This window comes from Taudactylus pleione, unplaced genomic scaffold (assembly GCF_031769625.1).
Source record: "Taudactylus pleione unplaced genomic scaffold, aTauple2 ptg000195l, whole genome shotgun sequence".
In the NCBI taxonomy this organism is placed as follows: domain Eukaryota; kingdom Metazoa; phylum Chordata; class Amphibia; order Anura; family Myobatrachidae; genus Taudactylus; species Taudactylus pleione.
In genome coordinates this window covers 4,798,688-4,817,449 of record NW_028284597.1, presented here as the reverse complement: position 1 = coordinate 4,817,449, position 18,762 = coordinate 4,798,688, and the positions used below count along the sequence as shown (strand labels likewise).

The 18,762-nt window shown below is 45.4% G+C and overlaps 1 protein-coding gene across 6 annotated transcripts in view; it reads right to left on the bottom strand.

Annotated features, from left to right (window-relative positions):
• Positions 1-18,762, bottom strand: part of WWOX (WW domain containing oxidoreductase) — a 1,100,068-nt gene that overhangs the window by 437,158 nt on the left and 644,148 nt on the right. Inside the window, exon 10 of one of the 6 annotated variants that reach the window (XM_088476821.1) lies at positions 14,450-14,531. The exons of the other annotated variants lie outside the window; for them this stretch is intronic. Within the exon in view, the coding sequence (XP_088332947.1) occupies positions 14,520-14,531 (12 nt within the window). The 3' untranslated portion in view covers positions 14,450-14,519. Of the gene's footprint in view, positions 1-14,449; positions 14,532-18,762 lie in introns of those variants that run through there. 6 annotated transcript variants of the gene reach the window in all.

Genomic DNA, 18,762 nt, shown 5'->3' with positions numbered 1-18,762 from the left:
GTATTGGTAAATACCAGTACATTTTTTGTCTGTATCACAGTGATAGTAAACGAAAAATTTCACTGGTGTTTAATATCGTTGATAAATAGGGGCCTCAGAGTCCTATATAAGAATGGCACTATATCAATAAATATTATAAGTACACGGAGCGTGGATAGTCTCTCTGTAGTGACTGTGTACTAAGTGTGTGATACAAGTGTATTCAAATACAGGAGCCACACCAACTGCCAGTGAGTCCCAGCCGGCAATCTTTGGCAGCGTTTGGGGTGGCAGTTGGTGTGGCTTCCCAATTTGAAATTTAGACAACGCTGCAGCCCCGCCTGTCTGTCACACACTTAGCACACAGTCACTACGGAGGGACTTTCCAAACTCTGTGTATTTATTACATCGATTTTTTTTTTAATTTTTCAAAGTGCGCTAACAAATGCAAATTTCCATAACAGTACAACTGGGACCCCCTGCTCAGCCTTAGGATCAAACGTCTCAATCTCCTCCATTTTGGCTAGCCATGCATGTCACCACATGAAAAGTTAGTGGCGAGTGGCAAGTTACTATTATATAAATAGATACCCTTTTATAATATATACGGTACAATTGCCAGCCTGGTAAACAGCGGTATCAGCCACCAATTTCACGAAATACTGAACATTTCTTTCAGCGCTGGAGGGGTTAAGCAAACACAATGCACCCAGCAGGCTACTTTTACTCCATTTAGAGCATCTGCTGATGATGTAACTGGCGGATTATCCAAATCTTGCAGCTACGGTCCGCCTGAGCGCTGGGATGTTTTTATGTCTTTCCAGTTTAAAGTACAAAGAAATAAAGTGTACAGTGAGTGCACTGCAATAATAACTGTCCTGTGGGAAGTTGGAGTCAGTCCCTGCTAATCTCCACAAAACCGGCCCTCACACGTTACCTGGTCAGGTGACCTAGTTAGTTTCTCCTGTCAGACGCAGTTCAAACTTTAACTCCCTCTCCAGTGACAGATTGGCAGAAAATAGGTTAGAATTATATAAGTTTGAAGTGTGCCCGTTGCCTACAAGCAGTGAACATAGATATTCAGATATTCCGTAGACCGCTACAATATACTGTTACATCAATACACTGAAATAGTACAAAAGCATCATCATAAAGTTGTATTACCCAAACTGATAACAGTAAAGTATCCTTTAAGTTGCATTATATGTTACACAAAATAAACATCATATTTTGTAAAATTATTCTGTAAAGTCCACTTGTCGCCTCCACTTATGGGATTCAGACATGTTAAGGGCTAAACCAATATACATGGGACTACACTACAGGCAGGAGAGAGGAGGGGGCCTGTGTGCAGTCTATGTTTGGGCCCCCTCCTCTCACACGGTGGCTCAGCGGTACTGAGCGCTGTAAATTCTGGCTTCATGTCAGAATCTAGAGCGCATGCGCGGGTCTCTGGGAAAATGGCGCCCGCGCCTACTTTCCCAGGGAAATATTTTCTGCACATGCGCAGATCACTGGAGAATGGCCGCCGCCAAACAGTGAGTGTTTGCTGCTCTACAGCGCCGGTCCGGCGCTGCAGAGCAGCACTTCGGAATCGGCGGAGAGGTAAGTATAATTACTTATGGGTGCAGGGTGTGCGGTGTGGGGGCCCAAGTGCCCCGCACACCCTGAACCCATTATAGATACGTCCCTGACTACAGGCTATCAATTCACTAAGAGCCACTAGCATAACAGAATGCCTCATACCTCAGTGAGTTACTAGTGAAATGATAGACTGCATTCTCTTATGAATATCGCCTCAGATCGCTGCCTCGCCCGGTGGGAATGTCTGGTCCACATTAATATTTCCAGGCCATTAATTACACCACAGGGCGTCCGTGGCAAAACGAGTTCATCATCCCCCAGCATGCAGCAGGTCTCTGTCTTCGCTTCTATTACAGCGCTCTGCAGACACTACAAGGTTACATATCTGTACTCTTTGCAATTCTCCCATACATATAAAATGAGGTTAGTGCCACAACTGTAATAATTAAAATTGCTGTTGACATTAAATCCTTCCAAATAAACCCAGGCAATGACTGTTAAGGCTGTCAGTTTTTACATGGCCTCATGATTCAAAGATTAATGGACCTTAAAACAGCCATTAAATATCAAGGCCACTCGTCTGATTTGAAAGAAAAATAGTTTCTTTTCAGATTCTTTCATGTTGCGGTCTCGAATTCTATAAAACAATGTTTACATTTTGTACACAGGGTAGTTAGCGGGATTTTCAATACTACACTAATTTAATGCCTTTTACATGTCTCCTGCCACTAATGTTACAATACATTGTTTTTTTATTATTATTACTATTTTGTATTTTAAAATTCCTGGTCGTTTGCTTCAGGCATGTCTTTATATCATCAGGCAGAATTTATTCAGTGTTCTTTCCCTGAAATATATCACAATCGCCCCTTGGGACAATTGCATCTAATTTAGAGAGCCAGGGCTGTGCTGTATAAGAGGGCAATGGAAATAAACGAATCTGCCTGATGATATAAAGACAGTGTTGAAAATCACAGATGGATGTGAGAAAGACAAAGCAATGAGTTTAGTAATCATTGCAGAAAATAATGCACAAACCAAATATAAATAAATAAAATGAGATATTAAAAATGAAGCAAAAACAATAGCATGCCCCTTAGGTTCCTATAAGGCTGTTAAAGTATATTAGCAGATTTGCCAAGCTCTGGTTTGCAGCTATGGGCGGTCTGATGACTGACTTCTCATGCACAGTAGCACACCCAGGGCACGGAGCAGCAAGTGACTGCATTAGCAATCACTTTACTTTTACAAATCACAGGGACGAACTCCTATAGGAGCCCCTGTCCCTTAGCGTGTTTTTCAGTACATCAAGGCGATACGTTTGAGCAGATGTCACAGCCATCAACCTGTACATATTAATTGATGGCTTATAATGCAGGGCTCCAGCCAATGACATTTCCTGCAATGATTTCAGCACCAATAAGTTAATCATCTGAAACGGAAAAATATTGAATAGACCAAAACCTAAATAGTGGTGGATTTCCTAGTTATTACTGTATCCCAGTAAAGTGGGAGGTACAATGAGAAGCCAGAGTCTCTGTGTTCTGTAGTGTCCTGTCTTACAGCCAAAGTTTACGTCCATGGCCTCGATGGAACCGGTTCACACATTCTAACTCTATTCTCCTGCTCAGTGTCCCCCCTTCATGGCTTCTGTGAATAGTGTCCTGGGTAGGATCATAGGCAAACGCAGGGGGGGTTTCCATCTGCCTGGAAACCCATCTCCCCAGCCCACACCTTGACCACAATAGACATAGTAATATAATAGATTGTTCCTAATGCTGCATGTTCTTCTCAGTATTACAAATGAAATAAATAGCACCACCTGTGGATCTTTTAACATGTATCAGACAGTAATAAATACACCTGTGCACCAACTAGAAGATCTGGAAAATATGCACTGTTAGAGATGCTCAACTATAGAGCCCAATATGTACATTTACAGTATGTCCAGGGCAGTGCTAGGTACTTCTGCTGCTCCTCCAGGCTCCCGGACTCCAATAGTCTGGAATGGTGCTCACTTCTAAAATAAATACGTTCAGCTCAGGCAGGATGGTCTACTGGCACATCTAATGGCTGACTGTGATCACTGGTCCTTTATATTCTGGAATTAATACACACAATACACTATTTGTGACGTTTATTAAAGCTGGTTAAGTACTAATTCTACCCTCTTCATTGACAGGCCACACTCGCTCTAAAATTAAGCCCTTGGAAACCGCCCTCTGGAAATCCTGCGTTTGCCACTGCGGATTAATTTTTCACCTTACATCGGAGCAGTGCTGGGGGTACAGTAGACTTGACTCTAACTATATGTCTCAAGAGCATATTGAACCCTGTTTTTTTTTTTTATACCACATAAAAACACATAGGGGCCTACTTTCTTTATAACAATAGATATAACATGAGCCCAGTTGCTGATGAAAAATAAATGACTCTTAACCCCTCTATTTCTTAACCATAATAATAAAAGTATGCAATACGGTTACACCAGTGCTAATATAATACACTATAAAAATACAATGCGAAAATGTATCGATTGCTATTGGCCAATAAATGTAGGGATTCAGCACTGCCTGTTTATAGCGAATATGTTTAGGCTCAAGAATCCCATGTGTGACACCATAATTTGTTCACATGAATAAAAATAAAAGAAAATACATTATATATGCTACTTATTGTAATTATATTTACGGAATGTCAGTAAAAAAATAAAATTAGGATAGATATGAACGTACCAGCGAAACAAAGAGAGGTCAGTGTTTTATATAATAGGATTCAACCACAAACCCTTATCTGGCTAGTGTGCACCCTATCCAGATACCTGACTTTAATGCATGGCACCATCTAAAAAACATATTTTATATACAAACATCAAACATATCTATTTAACACTGCTTTATGATGTGTTAGAGCTCCAAATTGTGTTTTCATTAAAGTCTGTATTAGATATAACGTTGTGTAATTTATATCGTCATTGACTGATTTACCATCTACGCCGTGGTAATAAATACACCCAAATAGCATTTTATGTGACGGGAAAATACAGAAACGCTCCTCATCAAAAGTTCTGTTGTCTTCTTACCTGAGAAACCAAGGTTACGTCTGCTATAAATAGCTCCTTAGACATTTCACATAAAAACTACCGAGCACTAAATTAAAAACCCTGCCTTGCCTTTAAACAAGATACAGTTAAATTTATGAAGCGGTTCTCAAAGGCTCATTGGTTTACACGTACACAAAGTTTGCAATACGATGCAAGAGAGTTGGAGAAAGAGATGAGATTTGGAAAAAAAAAAAAAAAGCTCTCTGCTTGATCGTAATATAAAACACAAGCATACTGGGGTGCAGTAAAACCACAATAAGGGTTGCAGCAGGCCTCTCGGTGCCCCATGCTGCTTGTAATGCCGGGACAGGGTCAGGAGAGCTGTCACTCACCTTCAGGTAAGATTTCGAATGAAATATTTGCTGCGGGAGGACAGAGGTTTTTTTTTTTTTCCACTAATACACGGCTATAGTACAGTTTGTTTCTACCAGAGCTTACTGCAGCAACAGAAAACCACCCGTCACCGTGATTTATTATTAAAATCTCAGAGTGGCAGTTGGGCAATACTGGGCTGTGTCCGCAAAACACTGGCCTGGAGTGGTAAGTGTTAACGTGACGCATTGTCAGGCCAGTCTGAAGTGAGGTGCGCATGCGTGACCCATCTAGCTGGTTCACACAAGCGCAATAGAAATGAAAGCCTGGTTGTGATAAAAATGTAAAATATAAAAATGTAAAAAAATACCGATTTGAAAAAAAAAATGTCTAACATAAATAAAGCACATTGATTTTCACCCGCTATCTCCATCCTGAGAGGATGATAACAGGAGAAAGATTCAACTGCAGCGATCCTTGCCGGATATGAGATTTCACCCGTGAGACCCAGCACTGGTCTACTGTCGGCCATGCATGCCGACATTCAGTTCCCTCCTTCCGGGAGGGAGATGAATGTCTGTGCACAGTGGGGGGCATGGCCGGGCGATTAAGTGGTTTTAGGGGTGGAGCCGGGGGCGGAGCCACGCGATTACGTTATCGTGGCCCCGCCCCCTCTTCACAATGCGAATCGCGTCATCGGGCCCCCCGCTGTGGAGGTTTCTTGTAGTTGGGGAGGGGGGTCAGGCGGCAGTCGGGAGGCTTGCCTGCGTTTCCGGGGGGTCGGGAGCGGCACCCGATATTCGGGAGGCTCCCGACCATATTGGGAGGGTAGGCTAGCCTGCTGTCTGTCTGCCTGTTTAGCTCCTTGATACATAGGGTGAGCACTTAACTATGGTGAAAACACCCTTTTTCACCCTGTAATAAATAAGCCATGTGTGATATTGCCAATGTGCAGACAAAGGATAGTGTATGTTATTGTAGTAGTATGTTTATGCATGCGAGGCCTAGAGTTAGGGTGTGCAGGTCATTCATGCCATCTGTCCCGAAATACCTGGTAGTCTTCAGAATAGCATACCTCCCAAATGTCCTGATCCTGGGGGGACAGACCCAAATTGAGGGCCATGAATGGGGAGTTTTGCTCCAAGGTGCATGTTAATGAGTGGATTGGGGCAGGATTTTTTTTTTTGTACTGATTTGCACAAGCCCAGTATGGGGACAATGGCACATGTTTCCTGGGCATGCGAGAGCCTTAATCAATTAGATTTTCCAATACTGAAAATTCTTTAACCAGTTATGGTGAAGGCTAGAAGAAGATTGCAAAGAAACTTTGTGGCACATCACTGGGCGAGTGTTGAATGGTAAGTTGCAGCAGTGCTGTACACTGTATTGCAGGGGTAAGTAAAATGCATTATGTTAAGTCAACAGTAAAAAATAATAAATCAGACCCCTAAGTCCTGTCTGCTGCTGACTTCATGGCATATCTGCCGACTTTCTGGCTGCTCCTTCCGGGAGGGAGCAGCCAGATCGGCAGGACGGGGACCACGCCCCGTCCTGCCGAGGTTTTGCAGGGGTTATTGCGGGAGGATAGGAGGGGTGAGCGGCAGTCGGGAGGTTTGCCTGCCTTCCCGGGAGGTCGGGACCAGCACACGATTTTCGGGAGTCTTCCGACCAAATCGGGAGGGTAGGCAAGTATGCTTCATGGTGCTATATCCTCTGCTTTTCCTATAGTAAGGCCTGAAAATGTATCAACTAAAGTGCGAAGCTGAGCAATAGTCTGTCATGCCGCAGCAGGACAAACTGGTCCAATGAACATGCTGTCCCATAATGCCACTACTCATCATTGTAAAGCTGTGGACAATTCTTCTTCCTAATCATTGAGAGGGGTGCCTCTGTGCCTTTGGGTGTAACTTTATATGAGGGCAGTGTCATGCAAGTCTGTGTGTACCCTGTGAAATGTAATATACAATCAATTTATTTGTTGTTTACCAACAGCTTTTTTCAGTAAGTGTAAAATCAAGGGTATTATGTGACTCTGCCCAATTAGCTCTGGCACTGATTATGGGCTGGGGATAGTAATTGCACACACGAATATCTTCCTATCGGGTCCATGTGGTTGCACCCATCTTATGCTGCATGCACACAATTATTATAGTATCATGCTAGGTTCCCATTGAAAGCATACATTCCAATCATCCACATTTCAGCGATATAGACCTGCCTTTTGAGCACTGTCCAACCCGTGGGCTGCAGTGTCCCGCAGGCGGGCAGGCGGTCAGTTTAGTGCTGGTAGTAGCTGTCGGAGTGCTGGGCTCTCCCCTCAGTGTGTCGAGAAACGTGGAAGGGGATTGGGTGGGGGGGTGACACCCAGTGGCACATCCCCGGTTTCACCACTCTGAGGCGGAACCAGTACTCCCGGAGATGCCGGGCTGCCCCTAGAGTTTCTCCTCGCACTGCCGGCTTCTTCTTAGTAATCGGGAGCTGGGCCATGCACATGTAACAGTACTGTGCAGCACCCAGCTCACAGTCACAGGAGCGGACATTTTGGTATCTTGTCCTCAGTGGGTGACACTCTTGCGGTCTGCACTCCCCTAGTGATGCCATTGGGTCATGCCCCTAATATGTCTACCACGTGAAGTTCTCCATTTAATTTTCAAAGAATGGAGAGGCTGCATTCTCATGCAGAAAGAGAGGTATATTATGTGCAAACAATTAGGCATATCCTGGTTCAGCCCACAAAATGGCTGCCTTCACTGTGTATAAGTAATGACCACGCTTCAGCTACAAGGACCAACAAAACATAAAATATAACTAATGTATTTATTGCGGCCATTCAAATGCTAAAAGATTTAAACTGTACATACTAGTAAACACTGATTTTACCTCACGTACAGCGCCTTTCCTGTCAGTACACCCGCTGAGCCACTTTACACCGAAAATGACACAAATATTAAGTCACCCCTGTTGTTGCCATTCTTCCTCTCCGTTATTTATTTGGCACAATGCCTCTTGTTTTTTATTTTTTTTTTATTTTTTTTTATAGCTACTTGGAAGAGCTGTTAATTTTTGTTCGCTGTCGAGCGAGAGTCAAAGTCAGAGTCTAAGCAGCTTGTAATGAGTTTTCAATAGCCCATCTCGCTGAAATTGAGGCCAAAGGAGCAGCAGACTTAGACAGTGTCAGGCCCGGGAATTTATGATGGAGGGTGCAATGTATTCTGCAGAAAGTACGCAGAGGAGGGGCAGTGTACACCGGAGGTGCTACATTAAACACTTAAAATTGTGGTGTATTTTATCCTAATGTTGTATCAGCCCAGATGAATGCATGGAGTTGCACAGTGAGGTGGTTTAATTAACGATGGCGTGTTGGAGTTTACGGCTCTGCACAGCAAATGATACGAGACCGACGTGCTATGTTTTGACATTTTTGTTGTGGCATAAATAAACAGAATGGACTTTCAGGCTGAGCTAAAAACTTATCTGAATTAGATAAAAAGCTTTACCCTTAAAAGCAACAGAGCACAGGGAGAGTGTGTGCAATGTGACAGCAAAATCTTATTACGAGAACTGACGGAGGAGGTGTAGAAGAACACTGCATCACACAAGTAAAGGTTTATAAAGATTATAAATTCTTTGGTGGGCTTATTTGTTATTCTGTATGTTTATTGTCCCCATTGCAGTGATCAGGCTTTTTATTGCTTTGTATCGCAGGAATATAAAAAAAATATCTGTCATTATTTATCAAAAAAAATAAATCAAGGGTCCATTTATCAATAAATATTTGCAGCTTATTCCCTGCTAACACCCATTTTTAGGGGGTAACCACAAATATTTAGTATTCCCTGAATATATGACAGAGGGGCCGCAACAGATACAGGGGGTCTATTTACTAAGCTGTGTTAGGAGATAAAGTGAATGGGGATAAGGTACCAGCCAATCAGCTCCTAGCTGCCAGCGAATGGGCTTCTGTGTCATGCACATGCCACTTTTACTCGGCGGTGACTCAGCAATGATGGTGTAAGCGATACAGTATAATGTATACAGTATAATCTTAGTTCACCGCTGTTTGTTAGATATTGAAAGGAGGACAGAATCCCTTTAGCAAGTGCTAAATGAGTTAGAAATGGGGCCCATAGTAACCTTTGTTCTGTGATATATTTTGTATTCGTTTATTAGAATAATTTATTTATATAGGGAAACAAATTTCTGAAGCGCTGAACAGAGAGAATACACATCAGTCCCTGTTCCATTTGAGCTAATACCTGTAGTCTACATTCCCTAACATACTGTACAAGTGATCACACATACACTAGGGTTCATTTTGTCAGAATTCAATAAAACCTGCCAGTATGATTGTATTATATATGCCAATCTCAATGAATGGAATTAAAAAGCATAGTGTCATCTACAGGAGGCAGTAACCCAATAATTCTGCGTAAAATGCTGAAACAAATGGGTTTCCCCACACGATAATACCAGAGGTGATTTTTACGCAGAATTTTCTAGCAGCTCCTGAGACTAAGAGGAAAGTGCACCATCTGTTAGTTAACCCGCGGGTTATTGGCTGCTAACTGAATTGCCTAATTGGATATGCCCCTAAGAATGTTATCCCTCCCAGCTGTCCCAATTTAGTGAAGACAGACTTGATTTCAGGGTACTGTTCTGCTGTTACAATGCTAGACTCCCTCCCAGGGGTATGACCTCCAATGACCATGGTATTTGCAGGAAAGCACTTCTGAAGTGCTAGACATGCCCCCAATTGGTGCATCCACGCCCCCTTTGTCCTATTTTGGAGAAGACCAATGTTGGGAGGAATGGGATTGAAATACCGGTGGCTCAACAGCCGCCGGTTAAAAACCTGACAGTGAAGTCTGACAGTGAGAGACCCCGACGGGTGTTGGTAAGTACCCTAACCCTCCTTTAAAGGTGCCTAACCCTAACCTCCCTTTCTAGTGCCTAACCCTAACCTCCCCCCCCAGGGGTGCCTAAACCTAACCCCCTCTCCCCGCACCCCAAACCTAACCCTCCCAGGGGGTGCCTAACCCTAACCTCCCCCCAGTGCCTATCCCTAACCCCCCCTTCCCCTAGTCCAACCCTAACCTTCCCCGGGGGGGTATCTAACCCTAAGTCCCCCCGGTGTCACTAAACCTATCCCCCCAATCCCCGAGCTAAGTGTTATACTTACCCGTCAGCGGATATTCGGGGTGGCAGGGGTTGGTCTTCCGGCGTTGGGATTAAGATAGGCGTCAGCATTTCGATGCCTATCTTAAGTCCCTTGTCAGGCAGGTCCAGTCGGGACTTAGACCGGTGGCATTGCATCCACCGGTCTGTTAACTACATCCAATGTTGGGAGGTATGGCATGTTTGTCTGTATGGCATTGTATGTTCTAGATTATATCTTTCCCAGCTCAGCTTTGTTACAAGAATTTATACCTTCTTATGTAAACACTATTCTTTTAGTAATAATAATACAAAGCAAAGTATTATGGTAAAATATTCAGGATGTATTGTAGCATAATCAGGATATTACAGGACTATGACGGTAAGCAGAAGCAACTTGTTTCATGTTAAGATGAACTTGTTCTCGGAATGACATACATGTTGGGGGTCATTACAATCACATCCATTACCACATTCCAATACACTTTATAATTGCACTACTCATACTCTCTCCTATTTCCAAGGGAGATATAAAATGTATGAATAAAGACAAACACATCGTACCCAGGGCGTCTCTATATGTGCCTGGCTTGCAAGTCACTATTCCCCTGTCCTGAGCATCTCATATGGACTTCTTAAAGAACTATACTTATTGTGCTGCAATTTAAAGTTTTTAAATAGGTCCCATCAAGTAATTTAGAAAACATAAGTGATGTAATACCCAGGGTACATGAATGCAGAAAAGTATAAAGGCCAAGATGTAAAATAACTAGTGCAGCATATTGTCAGCTTTCCCAAAATGTCCGGGAGGCTCCCAACTGTCAGGGCCGTAGAGAGCCGCGGCGGGCCCAGGTACAGAGGGGGTGTGGTCTAATTGCAGAAGGCGTGGACACGCCCGCTCCAGCAAAACAAAAGTTTTGCAGCTGCGCGCCGGGGAGGGGGGCGCTGTAAGCTCCTCAGCCCAGCGCAAAGCCAGGGGAGGCGTGATCAGTGTGATCGCTCCTCCCCCACAGGTAAAGGAGACTGCTGTGGCTGCTGCTCAGAGCAGTCTCCCATTGCAGCTCAGCACACGCTGTGTACTGGGCTGCTGTAAGGGAGAGAGGAGGGTGGGGAGCGGTGCCGGAGCCGGGCCCCCGCCGGGCCCCTCAGGAAGCCCGGGCAATCTGTACCCGCTCCCGCCCCCTCTGGGCGCCCCTGCCGACTGTGCTTCTCTTTCTAGAGAAATGGATGGGGCCGCTCCAACACTGCACCTGGGGGCAGGCAGGGGCGTTTCTAGAGAGGAGGGGGCCCGTGTGCAGTCTCCGACACGGGCCCCCTCCTCTCCGCCTGGCGGCAGCGCACTGAGCTGTGCGCGGCCAGCGCCGGAGTTATAGACTCTGGGCACTAGAGCATGGTAAGTATTATTATGAATGCAGGGTGTGCGAAGCGGGGCCCCCCCGGACCCCCCGCACCCATTGTAGATACGCCCCTGTCTGGGGGTGTGATTCATCTTCACATTCCTTGGGCCTACACAATGGGATTTACAAGGGGGACGTTCCAAAAGGTAGGCAGGTATAGGGTTAAGCAATAAAATTGCAAAACACCTGTAGCTGCCCAAATTTCCCTTTTAAAAAGGGGAACTTTTCAATACTTGGTTTGCCCAGGACATACAACAGACCAAGGAAATGAAACAGAAAAACCAGGAGCCAAATTCAGACACACGGAAGGAAAGCTCAATGTCAGACCAGGGGAATAGGGAATATATCGCCCAATTGCGGGATAGAATGACAGTTCCCTCAAAATGGGACACTTCCATCAAATTTGGGATGGTTAGGGGATATGCCTTGATAGAGTGGAGATCTAGCTTTACATAAATATAGCACTTATTCTTTAAAGTGCAATGCACATGGACACCATTTTTCTCTCCATGAGGCACACAAATTTTGGTAAGAGTAGACCAACCTCCTGTACCCCACTTTCTTCCGCAGTGAAGTGGCCAGTCCAGTGGCTTGATGATGCAATTCGCAGATGATTCGCATTGGTCAGCCCCAATCACTGATGCCGTGATTCACACCACTTGGGGTGGCAGCATGAGGCAGGGCGGCAATGATAAATATCACATTGTTATGCCCTCCAAACTTCCCACTTGACCTGACCTTCCCGGATCTCCTAGAAGGTGGCCACATATTGTCAGTAAATATGCACATAGGTATATCTGGCTAACCTATAAATATACTGTACCAGCCATACGAGCCATCTTTGTGATTGATTGAGCACCCCAACATTTTGCTAAACACTATCCATGCCTACAGTATGCCCTGCGTGTTTCAGTGGTATGAGAGGTGGGATAACATGAGCGCCTGATCATTTCCAAAAAAATTGACTCCTATGATAACAGCCACCATAAAAATGCATAGAAACAGAAAACACAGATCTATGAGAATAATAATAATAATAATAATAATAAAACAATATACATACATAATACATTTTACTAAGCATGTATAGGTGCAGAACAAAGCATGGAGACACCGTACTTAGCACTCAAGGCAACGTGTCAACAATTCTATTTTCTTTTTACCTTTAAGAATACAAAGGCTAGAAGCAAAAATCCTTAAAGGAATAATCTTTGTTGTCCCTTAAACCAATCTATAAAACTGCTTCAGTAAAGATTTGTAGGCAGGTCCTGTGCATACCTAATTAATGTCTTTCTTATTGGAATAACTGATATAACAATACCACTGATGTTTTCAATACACTCCAATTAAAGAGGTGGCAGTTGATGTCCTACAATAGAACTCATTATCCAGTCCAGACTGTCCTCCTGAGGCCCTAAAGATGTTCTAGACTTCCGACTCAGCATTACCTGCCATCCTGTGACTTATAGTTCCACAACAGCTGGAGAAGAGAACCATAGGTTGGCTACCTCTGATATAAGCTTTTAAACATCCAAATCAACTTTGTACTTCATCTGTACTTTTTATTTAAGTATTGCTGTCCTACTGGTTAACCTCTATTTAAATATTTCAAACATTTTATGTTGTCCTCTATCCTGAGCATGTAATAGTAACCCCCATAACTTGCCCACTTTCTGGATCTTCCCTCTGGGCAGGCTTGCCTACCCTCCCGATTCGGGCGGGAGCCTCCCGATAAACGGGTGCAGCTCCCGCCCCTCCGGAAAGGCAGGCAAGCCTCCCGCCTGCTGCTGATCCCCCCCGGCCCATCCCCCCCACCAATACCTGTTAAACCCCGCAGTGGGGGGGGGGGGGGCGCTGACGTGATTCCCGCTGAATTGCGTCACTTTGGCCCCGCCCCCTGCTTCACAATGCCATTTTTTTAGCATCGTGTAGCGTGGGCGGGGCTAAAATTATGCAATGGTGTGGTCCCGCCCTCTGTCACGCCCGCAAAACAATCTGCTCGTCCGGCCATGCCCCCTATTGCCGGCCAAGCCCCCTGTCCTGCCGATCTGGCTGCTCCTTCCTGCCTCTGGGAGATCATGGACCAGAGGAGCAAGGGATAAGTGCACTATCAGGCAGCCAGAGGTGGGTCTGCACCTGTCAAAACTCGCGCAGTTCCTCTTTCCTGTCTGAGGTGTTGCGTTTTGCTCTGGTGCTTCTAGCACACTCAGCTGATGCAACCAACTGCTGAGATACAAAGGAGGGAGTGACACCCCAGGCAGGATAGAGGAACTGCACAGGTTGTGACAGGTGCAGGGTGCTAGAACTAGGGTCCATGATGAAGCTGTACGCTTTGGATAGCTTCCCTAGTGAATTTGATCCAGGAGGGTGGTCTTCTCTCTTAAGTGTGCAGGAAAACTCCTCTAAATACGGTACATGGGTCTTCCAGACATTCCGGGACAGTAGTAGTGTATGCAGTATCAATTTAGTGAATTCCAACCAACCTCCCAAAAAAACCCTGTTTAACTAATAATGGAACGACCAGGTTATTCCCAACTTACTGGAGAGTCACAAGGACCCCCGGAGGGAGGGGTGGTGCAATTACGTGATTCAGGCAACGGTGTCATCTTGGCTCTGACACCCCTTCACAAACCGACAATTCACGGCGTTATACCGCAGGGATCGCCTCCCGGTGATGAGCACCAAGTCTGGTCACCCGTCTCCCCTCCCCACACATACACAGATCAATTGTACTTCCCTTTGATGAAAGTTCCCAGACAATGTAAAAGCAGACAAGCATGGATTTGCTTTAAACATTTTAATTATAATCATTTAAAATAATTGAAGATTTGTTTGGGGGTGCTGCTGAAAGCTGACAGATCTCCATGTACTGTGCATGCAGAGCAATTTCTTGCATTTTGCAGAGAAGTGCCAGACGCTTCTTCCACCGTACCCGCTGAAGCCTGAAAGCCACAGTGAGTTAGACTCCCTACTCGTCTCTCCTTAACTGCTCATCTAATCTTCTGTAACGAGAACACGCTCTGGTCAATTACGAAATACAGGCAATCTGGACGATTTTTAAACAGTTATTGTGACCAAAGGGGCTGAATGGGTATTGTACGTCCGAGAAAACATACGCAGGAATGCGTCCCACTGGAAGTGCGTTTTACTCACATTGTCATTTAAGGCTTCGGAATTAATAGAGCGGGAAATAAAATAAATAAAATAAAGCATTACGGAAAAAAAAAGAGCATCGCAAGGCACCAACAAAATGCAGTAAAACCATTGGCAGCTACTGGTGTCTCAAAGTTTAATTCCCCCAGGGAGAAAAAGGACACTGCCTAATCTGTATTCAGTCCTGACATTGTCCACATCTGATACGGAACATTAGTTACTAACGTTCTCAATAGTCTAGTGTCCTTCAGTTTATATTACTTTATGTTAATGGTAGAAAAATTACACACAACACCATTTATCATTGTTATACTGTACCATACATCTCGCCGTTTATTGTAATATATTTATTTGCTCCTGCAATGATCGAAAGGAGGGGGAGGCAGGAGGGGGGGGGGCAAGAAAACAGGCTTAAATGAACGACTACATAAACAATCAATTCCAATATCAATTTGATCAAAATAAAAAAAAAGATGAAAGCGCACAGTAAAAAAAAAAAAAAAGACACACAGCAACATGGGCGATTAAACAAGATATAGATATTTTATTTTCTGAGAGCAGGGAAAATTACGTGGTAAAGAAAATCAGTATTTAACCTCTAAAAAGTTCAGCGTTCCCCAGCTGCAATAGATCGAGGTGGGCTGCATGCGATAATCACAGGGCTAGGTTTGTCCTTTTGTTTGACACCAACCAGATGGTGCAAGGAGATTTAAAAAGAAAAAAAATAGTAATACGGTAATCAAAAAAAAAGTGGAAGAGAGATCTTGATACAAAAGACAGGGAATTATAATTATGATATATTGCTGTATGCTGGGGGTCATATGGTGATTTTTTTTTTATATATATATATATATATATATATATATATATAATTTTTTTTTTTTTTTTTTGGGTTGGCTGGGTTTTGAAGTCAAGGGCTAGGTTCAGGAGATACATATCACCGCAAGTTTTATGGGCTGAAGAAAAATAATAGATGGCTAGAACGTTTTGCAGTTCAGTCCACACACTAGAGGTCTCTCCCAAGGTGCCTTCTTTCCTGAAAGATCCGTCCTGTGCAATCGATGAAGTCAAATGCAACGCACTGGCTAACAGAAATCTATACAAGAAAATGATTCCATTTACAAACCAAATTGCTTAGCGAGCTGGCAGTTAACGCGTAAAGGTTCAGTTATCACACGCTGCAGAGGCAAAAAAAAAAAAAAGTAAATATTTGATAATGACAAATCACGTGCTTTAGCATTGGCTAGCTAATTATAATATTATCTGTGACCGTTTGCAGTACATTTTGAATGGAATATCATAAGTAAAATACAGCATCATCTGCCCCCTATGCACATGACATCATGATGTCACACATAGGGGGCGGGGCCAGAGGCACCCAGAAGTGCAGCTCTGCCTAGGGCGTCCTATGGACAAGCTGAGCAGTTGTAAAGATGGTAGGGTCATGCTTGCTGACATTCTGGCTGACCCCTCTAGGAGGGAGCAGCCAGGTCGGCAGAGTAGGGGGGCGTGGCCGGCATGGGGGGGGGGTGGGCGCAGCCAGATATATTACCCGGCATTTGCAGGTAGTGTGGGGGTCATGCAATCGCATAATTTTGACCCGGCCCTCGCTACACAATGCCGAGATTACCGACATTGTGAAGCAGGGGGCGGGGGTCATTATGACTTATTTCAGTGTGAATTACGTCATCGGCCAACCCCGCTGCAGGGGTTTCTGTAGTAACTATGGGGGGAAGGGGGGGTCCGTAGTGGTCGTCAGCGCCAGGCCTTACCGGGGGGGGGGTTGGGGCGGCATCCGATTTTTGGGAAGCTCCCAGACAAATCGGGAGGGTAGGCAAGTATGGGAAGGGTGCATGCCCAATGCGCATCCTGCCGCATAGATACTGGCTGCAGGTGCCAATCCAGGGCCAGTGCAAGGTTTCTTGGCACCCTAGGCATTTCTTCAGCCTTACGCCCCCCCCCCCCTCTATAGCTACACAAGCCTTTATACAGTGCCCCAGTAGTGCCGGCAGTAGTGGTCCCCCCATGCAGTGCCCCCAGTAGTCCCCCACCTATGCAATGACCTTTATTTAGTGCCCCCAGTAGTAACCATCCCTTTGCAGTGCCCCCAGTAGTGGTCCCCCCGATGCAGTGCTCCTAGTAGTAGTCTCCCCCCCAGCAATGCCCCCATTAGTAATCCCCCCAGTAGCAGCCTCTAGTAGTAGTCCTCCCAGCAGTAATCCCTCCATATGCAGTGCCCCCAGTAGTGGTCCCACCAGTGCAGTGCCCCTAGTAGTAGTAGTCCCCCCAGCAGTGCCCCCAGTAGTAGTCATCCCCCCCCAGCAGTGCCCTTAGTAGTAGTAGTGCCCCCCAGCAGTGCCCTTAGTAGTAGTGGTCGCCCCGCCCCCAGCAGTGCCCTTAGTAGTAGTAGTCCCTCCCCCCAGCAGTGCCCTTAGTAGTAGTTCTTCCCCCAGCAGTGCCCTTAGTAGTAGTAGTCCCCACCAGCAGTGCCCTTATAGTAGTAGTCCCCCCCCAGCAGTGCCCTCAGTAGTAGTAGCCCCCCCCAGTAGTGCCCTTAGTAGCAGTAGTCCCCCCCAGCAGTGCCCTTAGTAGCAGTAGCCCCCCCCCAGCAGTGCCCTCAGTAGTAGTAGCCCCCCCAGTAGTGCCCTTAGTAGCAGTAGTCCCCCCCAGCAGTGCCCTTAGTAGTAGTCCCCCCAAGCAGTGCCCTTAGTAGTAGTCCCCCCAAGCAGTGCCCTTAGTAGTAGTATTAGTAGCCCCCATACCCCCCAGGCCAGACACACACAAACACGCACGAAGAAAAAAAAAATACTCCACTTACCTTAATCCACGCTCCGGCATCTGCTCCTCCGTCCGGCGTCCTCCCGTTCCGGTCCGCTCTGCATGATGGGAGAGACGTCATGACGTCTCTCCCATCACTCACTGCGAGAGCTGGAAGCCCGGCTCCCCCGCAGTGGGCACAGCAGCCGATAAGAGTCTGACTGACTCTCATCGGCTGCTAATACAAACACACAGCTGCCGGCGCCGGCGGCTGTGTGTTTATTATAGTAATAGTGTAGTACGGACTGCACTTTTGTGCTGTGCACACTACCGACCGGCGCTCTTAGGCAAATGCCTAAGTTTGCTTGGGGTAGCACCGGCCCACAAACAAAGGTCCCCTCCTCCCTGCAGCGCAGTAGACAATGTGCATATGTTCCCGCAGATGTCTCTACTGTACATGTGCTACTCTCTGAAAAAATTGCACTAATTTTCCCTATGATTTCTGCTGCCGTGTGGGACTCTGGAGAGGTAAGTGTAATTATATGGGTGCAGGGAGTGTGATGTGACGCCAGTGATGAGGTCAGAAGATTACGGTGTGAGGTGCATCGCATCGAGTAACCAGTGTAATTTGCACTCCAGCTATGAAACGTAGGCGTGAAGTTGATTTACTCAGGAGATAATAGAGGGGAAGTGCAAGAACTAAGAATTGGGGGCGTGATGATGTGATTTGCATCATGATTGGCCGACCACATTATGCAATCACATGGTTTTCATCATAGTGCAGCATGGTGTGGGGGTGGGGTCAGGATTATGCAAATTTCAAACATCAGGTCCCTCCCTCTTTCCTAGAAAGAAATGTGGTATATTGGAGGGGGCCTACTCTCCTAGGATTCCATGAGATCTACTCAAATTACGGGAGCCTGCCAAACATGCCAGTAGCATAGGCAAGTATCTTATAAAACTTTCCTTATAGAAACTGACCCAAACTCCAGCACATGATGAGTGATGTAATGAACTCTGGGAATAAAACAAAACTAATAACTAAAGGCATTTGCTTGTAAATCAGACTTGTAGTTCTGTAGGTTTAGGTGAGCTCACAGGTCTGACCGACGAGATACAGCTGTTGCCAGGACCTTCAGGTAAGATGACGGAATGGGATGAATCCCCTGTGAAGACCAGCACCTGGGGAAACCAGTCTAGTACTGACTTCCCTGCACAAATAACAGAAAGCCCAACAACTAAACACTGCCAGATGGAGACATGGCTAGGGGCAGGAGAAGATGAAACGCACCTGGATCCCCTGCTATGAATTCACAGTACTGT